At 50.3% G+C, this 8,176-nt stretch overlaps 1 protein-coding gene and 1 long non-coding RNA gene across 2 annotated transcripts; both read right to left on the reverse strand.

The window, feature by feature from the left end:
* Positions 1-1,332: 1,332 nt before the first annotated feature.
* LOC106726876 lies at positions 1,333-3,147 on the reverse strand. The gene is made up of 2 exons (XM_014543482.1): positions 3,102-3,147; positions 1,333-2,661 (listed from the first exon to the last, which is right to left on the reverse strand). Exon 2 carries the CDS (start codon positions 2,508-2,510, stop codon positions 1,350-1,352), a length of 1,161 nt encoding a protein of 386 aa, XP_014398968.1. The 5' UTR covers positions 2,511-2,661; positions 3,102-3,147; the 3' UTR covers positions 1,333-1,349.
* A 1,568-nt stretch (positions 3,148-4,715) lies between these two features.
* LOC106726877 lies at positions 4,716-8,162 on the reverse strand. The gene is made up of 2 exons (XR_001363003.1): positions 8,016-8,162; positions 4,716-5,371 (listed from the first exon to the last, which is right to left on the reverse strand). It is a non-coding gene; the product is annotated as an uncharacterized LOC106726877 (long non-coding RNA).
* Between the last annotated feature and the right edge of the window lie 14 nt (positions 8,163-8,176).

Consider the following 8,176-nt stretch of genomic DNA (forward strand, 5'->3'; position numbering starts at 1 on the left):
AAAAGGTTCGCCATCACTGACCTAGAGGGTCGCAGGTGTGGTTGCAAAGGGTTAACTGTGTTTCTTTGGCCAAAAACCTGTTCTATCTCCTTCCCCCTCCAACCCCACCCCCAGGATGGAGAGTATCTGAGCAAAGGGGAGTATCTGAGCAACGAGAGTATCTACATGCAGGGGAGTATCTGAGCAAAGGGGAGTATCTGAGCAAAGAGAGTATCTACATGCAGGGGAGTATCTGAGCAAAGGGGAGTATCTGAGCAAAGAGAGTATCTACATGCAGGGGAGTATCTGAGCAAAGGGGAGTATCGGAGCAAAGGGGAGTATCTGAGCAAAGGGGAGTACCTGGCCTCACAAATGAAAGTATATATAGACACATCGTAGGCCTCATAAGATAACCCTCAAGTCCCACCTGACATTGAAAAATTCTTTTTTGTTTGTTTGTTTATTTCATTTAGACTCTGTTCCACATAAAAAGTAAAACACACACACACACACACACACACACACACACACACACACACAACCTGCAAAAAACAATAACAATGAACATCCATTATTTAAGTCCGAGAAAAATATGGCGTAATTCCCCCAATTGTTGGCACGTTCCATTTGACCTCCCCCTTGTGGTTAATTTTTTATCCTGACTTCAAACCCCACCACTCTGTGATTTTTTTTTTTACATTTTTAAAAACATATATATTTCTATTGATCTCAGAGAGGAAGGGAGAGGGAGAGAGAGAAACATCCACGAGGAGAGAGAATCACGGACCGGCTGCCTCCTGCACGCCCTCTACTGGGGATGGAGCCCACAACCCGGGCATGTGCCTTTGACCGGGAATCGAACCCGGGACCTCCTGGTTCCTAGGTCGACGCTCAACCACTGAGCAACACTGGCTGGGCTCAATTTTTTTTTACCTCATTTTATAGACACAAAAGTGCTCAAGATGTCAGATACAGAAAAGTCACTAACATGCCCCCCAAAAAGCCAGATGTCAGTCTTTTAGACAAGCAGGGGGAGCAGGGACCAATGACAGCATCTGGGGGGGCAGGGGTGGGTGTGAAGTCCCCCCCCCAAGGAGGAGGGGGTGCCTCGGCATCCGAACCCCCCAAAAACGAGGGGCAGCTCTTACCAGTTTCAATGTGGGGAAGACCCTCCATGGACATTGGCCGCGCGGTCCCAGCCCCTTCCCCAAACCTGGCCCATGGGAGGCGGCAGCCCTCACAGGTGTGGAACCCTGCACCTCAGAACAGGGCGAGTACCATGCTTTCGGGGTTCGTCGTGGGTCCTCAGGCCGCCATCTGAGACCAGAGGAATGACTCCCGCGAAACGGACACTCTCTGAGGAACAGTTGTCACAGCTTTTCGTTAGCGTACTCAGAGGGAGTATCTGCATGCAGGGGAGTATCTGAGCAAAGGGGAGTATCAGCGTGCAGGGGAGTATCTGAATGCAGGGGGGAGTATCTACATCCCAAGGAGTGTCTAAATGTAGGAGTTTTGGCACTCGCGGAATTATCTGAACCCAGGGGAATATCTAAAAACAGGGGAGTGTCTGAATGCAGAAGAGTATCTACATGCAGGGAAGTATCTGAACACCGGGGAGTGTCTGCATTCAGGGAAGTACCTGCGTGTAGGGGCAGTATCTGAAAACAGGGGGAGTATGTGAATGCATGGGGAGTATCGACATGCAGGGGGACTATGGGATGCAGGGGGGCTGTCTTCATGCAACAGAGTATCTGAGTGCTTGGGGAGTATCTAAATGTAGGAGGGGTATCTAAATGCATGGGGAGTAGCTGAACTCTAGGGAGTATCTGAACGCAGGGGGAGTATCTACATGCCAAGGAGTGTCTAAATGTAGGAGTTTCCGCACTCACGGAATTATCTGAACCCAGGGGAGTATCTAAAAACAGGGGAGTTTCTGAATGCAGGGGAGTGTCTGCACTCAGGGAAGTACCTGCGTGTAGGGGGAGTATCTGAAAACAGGGGGAGTATGTGAATGCATGGGGAGTATCTGGGTGCAGGGGGACTATGGAAGGCAGGGGGGCTGTCTGCATGCAACAGAGTACCTGAATGCATGGGGAGTATCTAAATGCATGGGGAGTAGCTGAACACTGGGGAGTATATGAATGCAGGGGGGAGTATCTACATGCCAAGGAGTATCTAAATGTAGGAGTTTCGGCACTCGCGGAATTATCTGAACCAAAGGGAATATCTAGAAACAGGGCAGTGTCTGAATGCAGAAGAGTATCTACATGCAGGGAAGTATCTGAACACCGGGGAGTATCTGAAAGCAGGGGAGTGTCTGCATTCAGGGAAGTACCTGCACGTAGAGGGAGTATCTGAAAACAGGGGGAGTATGTGGATGCATGGGGAGTATCTGCGTGCAGGGGGACTATGGAATGCAGGGGGGCTGTCTGCATGCAACAGAGTATCTGAATGCTTGGGGAGTATCTGAATGTAGGGGAGTATCTAAATGCATGGGGAGTAGCTGAACACTGGGGAGTATATGAATGCATGGGGAGTATCTACATGCAAAGGAGTATCTAAATGTAGGAGTTTTGGCACTCGCGGAATTATCTGAACCCAGGGGAATATCTAAAAACAGAGGAGTGTCTGAATGCAGAAGAGTATCTACATGCAGGGGAGTATCTGAATGCAGGGGAGTTTCTGAATGCAGGGGAGTGTCTGCACTCAGGGAAGTACCTGCGTGTAGGGGGAGTATCTGAAAACAGGGAGAGTATGTGAATGCATGGGGAGTATCTGAATGCAGGGGGGCTATGGAATGCAGGGGGGCTGTCTGCATGCAACAGAGTATCTGAATGCAGGGGGAGTATCTGAACGCAGGAGAGTATCTGAATGCATGGGGAGTATCAGCATGCAAGGGAGTATCTGAACGCAGGGGGGAGTATCTGAATGCAGGGGGGAGTATCTACATGCAAAGGAGTATCTAAATGTAGGAGTTTCGGCACTCGCGGAATTATCTGAACCAAAGGGAATATCTAGAAACAGGGCAGTGTCTGAATGCAGAAGAGTATCTACATGCAGGGAAGTATCTGAACACCGGGGAGTATCTGAAAGCAGGGGAGTGTCTGCATTCAGGGAAGTACCTGCACGTAGAGGGAGTATCTGAAAACAGGGGGAGTATGTGAATGCATGGGGAGTATCTGGGTGCAGGGGGACTATGGAATGCAGGGGGGCTGTCTGCATGCAACAGAGTACCTGAATGCATGGGGAGTATCTAAATGCATGGGGAGTAGCTGAACACTGGGGAGTATATGAATGCATGGGGAGTATCTACATGCAAAGGAGTATCTAAATGTAGGAGTTTTGGCACTCGCGGAATTATCTGAACCCAGGGGAATATCTAAAAACAGAGGAGTGTCTGAATGCAGAAGAGTATCTACATGCAGGGGAGTATCTGAATGCAGGGGAGTTTCTGAATGCAGGGGAGTGTCTGCACTCAGGGAAGTACCTGCGTGTAGGGGGAGTATCTGAAAACAGGGAGAGTATGTGAATGCATGGGGAGTATCTGAATGCAGGGGGGCTATGGAATGCAGGGGGGCTGTCTGCATGCAACAGAGTATCTGAATGCAGGGGGAGTATCTGAACGCAGGAGAGTATCTGAATGCATGGGGAGTATCAGCATGCAAGGGAGTATCTGAACGCAGGGGGGAGTATCTGAATGCAGGGGGGAGTATCTACATGCAAAGGAGTATCTAAATGTAGGAGTTTCCGCACTCACAGAATTATCTGAATACAGTGGGGCCTTGACTTACGAGTTTAATTCATTCCCTGACGGAGCTCGTAACTCAAATTACTCGCATGTCAAATCATTAAAGTGAACGCGTGAGACACGTGATGCCGGGCTGACGTGGCGGCGCTCACGGTGACGTTCGCTGCGCCGACTAGCGGTGGGGCGTCTGAAGCTGGCCCGTCACCCGAATTTTAGCTCGCCACTCGAAGCAAAAAAATCGGCCGAGAGACTGCTCGATGCAAGGGAGTATCTGAACGCAGGGGGGAGTATCTGAATGCAGGGGGGAGTATCTACATGCAAAGGAGTATCTAAATGTAGGAGTTTCCGCACTCACAGAATTATCTGAATACAGTGGGGCCTTGACTTACGAGTTTAATTCATTCCCTGACAGAGCTCGTAACTCAAATTACTCGCATGTCAAATCAAAAAGTGAACGCGTGAGACACGTGATGCTGGGCTGATGTTGTGGCGTTCACTGTCACTCGAAGCAAAAAAATCGGCCGAGAGACTGCTCGTATCTCGAAAAACTCGTTAGTCGGGACACTCGTAAGTCAGGGCCCCGCTGTACCTGAAAACAGGGGAGTATCTGAATGCGGAAGAGTAGCTGCATGAAGGGAAGTATCTGAACACAGGGGAGTACCTGCGCTCAGGGGAGTACCTGCGTGCAGGGGGAGTATCTAGATCCAGGGGAGTATCTGAACGCCAAGAAACCCTTGTCTGGGAGGTGAGAAGACAAGTGCAAATAACAGGGTCAAAATAATAATAACAATTAATAATTATAATAATAATTAATAATAATAATGATAATTTCCCAGAGCAACCAGCAAACACTTAGCTTGGCCAAGAGTGTCTTACGGGCCCCAGCACAGGGACCGCGGGCTCCATCCCACTCCGTCTCCAAAGGCCTCTTTTAAAAGTCACCCCGTCGCATAAAAAAAAATAAAAATAAAAATGTAAATGAAGCGTGTGGCTTCTCACCCCTTTTTATTAGGATGTAGAAAACAAAAATAAAATTAAACCCATCCTCAGGCACAAAAACCCTTTCGACGAATGGCTGGAAGGCTCCCTCCCTCCGTTTTTTGGGGGTTTTTTTGTGTGAAATTTGCCAGCGGCCGGGCACACCCACAGGCGGCCCCGCGGGCACCCGGCTCCGCGTACACGGATTCCGGGAATTCGAATGACGGGGGGGGAGTGGGCGAGCGTGTGACGGACGCGAGTGGAGACCCCTCGGGGGGCCTGGGAGGAGGAGGGAGGCGAGAGCAATGTTCCTGGGGGCCTGGAAAGCTCAATGGTTAGGTCCACACCGCCTGACCCTCAGGCAGGCCAACTGCATAGAAGATGAAGAGCAAGAATCCAACTGGAGCAAAGGCAAGGGCGAGACCGGGCCGGTCCGGGCAGGTGTCGGTGGGTCCTGGCAGAACCGGGCCAGGTGGGGCTGATCCAGGTGAGGTGGCTCCTGGAAGGGCTGGTCCAGGTGTGGCAGGCCCCGCCCACCCCCAGGTATTCCTTGGAGCTACAGCAGGTACGTCTTGCAAGTCCTGCTGCCAACACACTGGGCTGTTTTTTTTGTTTGTTTTTTGGTTTTCCCGCCCATATTCTATTTCGCCAGGAGCGTCTGTTGAACTGCGGGGAATAGAGAGACAAGAAGAGATTTCACACACAAACACACAAAAAAGGAAGAAAGGAAAAAAGAAAGAAAGAAAGAGAGAGAGAGAAAGAGAGGGTCAAGGGCACGTGCCCGGGGTTGTGGGCTTGACCCCCCAATAGGGGGCGTGCAGGAGGCAGCCGGTCCATGATTCTCTCTCATCATCGATTTTTCTCTCCCTCGCTCTCTCTTCCTCTTTGAAATCAATAAAAATAGGTTTTAAAAAAAATAAGATTTTCAAAAAATATATCTGAACCAAAGGGAATATCTAGAAACAGGGCAGTGTCTGAATGCAGAAGAGTATCTACATGCAGGGGAGTATCTGAATGCAGGGGAGTTTCTGAATGCAGGGGAGTGTCTGCACTCAGGGAAGTACCTGCGTGTAGGGGGAGTATCTGAAAACAGGGAGAGTATGTGAATGCATGGGGAGTATCTGAATGCAGGGGGGCTATGGAATGCAGGGGGGCTGTCTGCATGCAACAGAGTATCTGAATGCAGGGGGAGTATCTGAACGCAGGAGAGTATCTGAATGCATGGGGAGTATCAGCGTGCAGGGGAGTATCTGAATGCAGAGGGGAGTATCTACATGCAAAGGAGTATCTAAATGTACCCCCCTACATTTAGATACTCCCCTGCACGCTGATATTCCCCATGCGTTCCTGTTCCTACTTCTTCCAAGTTTCACTAGCGGTGACTCAATTTTAGATAAAAGATAAGTGGGCTCGAAGCCGCTCACGGGCAGCCCAGACTAGATCGAATCTGATAGAAATGAAAAAATAAATCTAGCCCTGGCCGGTGTGGCTCAGTGGATAGAGCGTCGGCCTGCGGACTCAAGGGTCCCGGGTTCGATTCCCGGTCAAGGGCACGTGCCCGGGGTTGTGGGCTTGACCCCCCAATAGGGGGCGTGCAGGAGGCAGCCGGTCCATGATTCTCTCTCATCATCGATTTTTCTCTCCCTCGCTCTCTCTTCCTCTTTGAAATCAATAAAAATAGGTTTTAAAAAAAATAAGATTTTCAAAAAATATATCTGAACCAAAGGGAATATCTAGAAACAGGGCAGTGTCTGAATGCAGAAGAGTATCTACATGCAGGGAAGTATCTGAACACAGGGGAGTATCTGCATGCAGGGGGGCCATGGAATGCAGGGGGGGCTGTCTGCATGCAACAGAGTATCTGAATGCAGGGGGAGTATCTGAACGCAGGAGAGTATCTGAATGCATGGGGAGTATCAGCGTGCAGGGGAGTATCTGAATGCAGAGGGGAGTATCTACATGCAAAGGAGTATCTAAATGTACCCCCCTACATTTAGATACTCCCCTGCACGCTGATATTCCCCATGCGTTCCTGTTCCTACTTCTTCCAAGTTTCACTAGCGGTGACTCAATTTTAGATAAAAGATAAGTGGGCTCGAAGCCGCTCACGGGCAGCCCAGACTAGATCGAATCTGATAGAAATGAAAAAATAAATCTAGCCCTGGCCGGTGTGGCTCAGTGGATAGAGCGTCGGCCTGCGGACTCAAGGGTCCCGGGTTCGATTCCCGGTCAAGGGCATGGACCTTGGTTGCAGGCACATACCCCCCAATAGGGGGCGTGCAGGAGGCAGCCGGTCCATGATTCTCTCTCATCATCGATTTTTCTCTCCCTCGCTCTCTCTTCCTCTTTGAAATCAATAAAAATAGGTTTTAAAAAAAATAAGATTTTCAAAAAATATATCTGAACCAAAGGGAATATCTAGAAACAGGGCAGTGTCTGAATGCAGAAGAGTATCTACATGCAGGGAAGTATCTGAACACAGGGGAGTATCTGCATGCAGGGGGGCCATGGAATGCAGGGGGGGCTGTCTGCATGCAACAGAGTATCTGAATGCAGGGGGAGTATCTGAACGCAGGAGAGTATCTGAATGCATGGGGAGTATCAGCGTGCAGGGGAGTATCTGAATGCAGAGGGGAGTATCTACATGCAAAGGAGTATCTAAATGTACCCCCCTACATTTAGATACTCCCCTGCACGCTGATATTCGACTGGGGATGGAGCCCGCAACCCGGGCCTGTGCCCTTGACCGGGATTCGAACCCGGGACCCTTCAGTCCGCAGGCCGACACTCTATCCATTTTTAAAAAATTTTTTAAATCGATTTTTTATTGACTTTAGAGAGAGAGGGAGGGAGAGAAGAGAGAGATAGAAACATCGATGAAACAGAAACATCAACCAGCTGCCTCCTGGGCATGTGCCCTTGGCCGGGATTCGAACCCGGGACCCTTCAGTCCGCAGGCCGACGCTCTATCCACTGAGCAACACCAGCTACGGCAACATTGCTCACATTTTTTAAAAAAAGAATTTTTATTGATTTTTAGAGAGAGAGAGGGAGAGAGAGAGAAACATTGATGTGAGAGAGATACAGGCTGAAATATTTTCATTTATTGATTTGAAAGAGAGAGGGAGATAGAAACATCCATGATGAGAGAGAGAAATATTGATCGGCCGCCTCCCGCACGCCCCCGACTGGGGATGGAGCCCGCAACCCCGGGCAGGTGCCCTGGACCGGGAATCGAACCCGGGACCCTTCAGCCCCCCGCCCCCAGGCCGACGCACTAACCACTGAGCAACACCGGCCAGGGCCTCACCGTTCTCCTTGAAGCAGAGCTTCTTCTTCTGGTAGGCGATGAAGCTGGAAATGGCCCCGGCCACAGCCACCACCACGGCCCCGATGATGCCAGGGATCACGCCCTGGGGTTCGGCTGCGGGGAGAACACAGACACGGGTTTTGGGGTGCAGCCCTGGAGAG

The sequence above is a fragment of the Myotis brandtii genome, unplaced genomic scaffold, assembly GCF_000412655.1.
Source record: "Myotis brandtii unplaced genomic scaffold, ASM41265v1 scaffold3261, whole genome shotgun sequence".
Classification (NCBI taxonomy): domain Eukaryota; kingdom Metazoa; phylum Chordata; class Mammalia; order Chiroptera; family Vespertilionidae; genus Myotis; species Myotis brandtii.

Coding starts and splice junctions, on each gene's coding strand:
- LOC106726876 (XM_014543482.1), bottom strand. CDS start 2,510: ATGCATTCATATACTCCCCAGTGTTCAGCTACTCCCCATGCATTTAGA.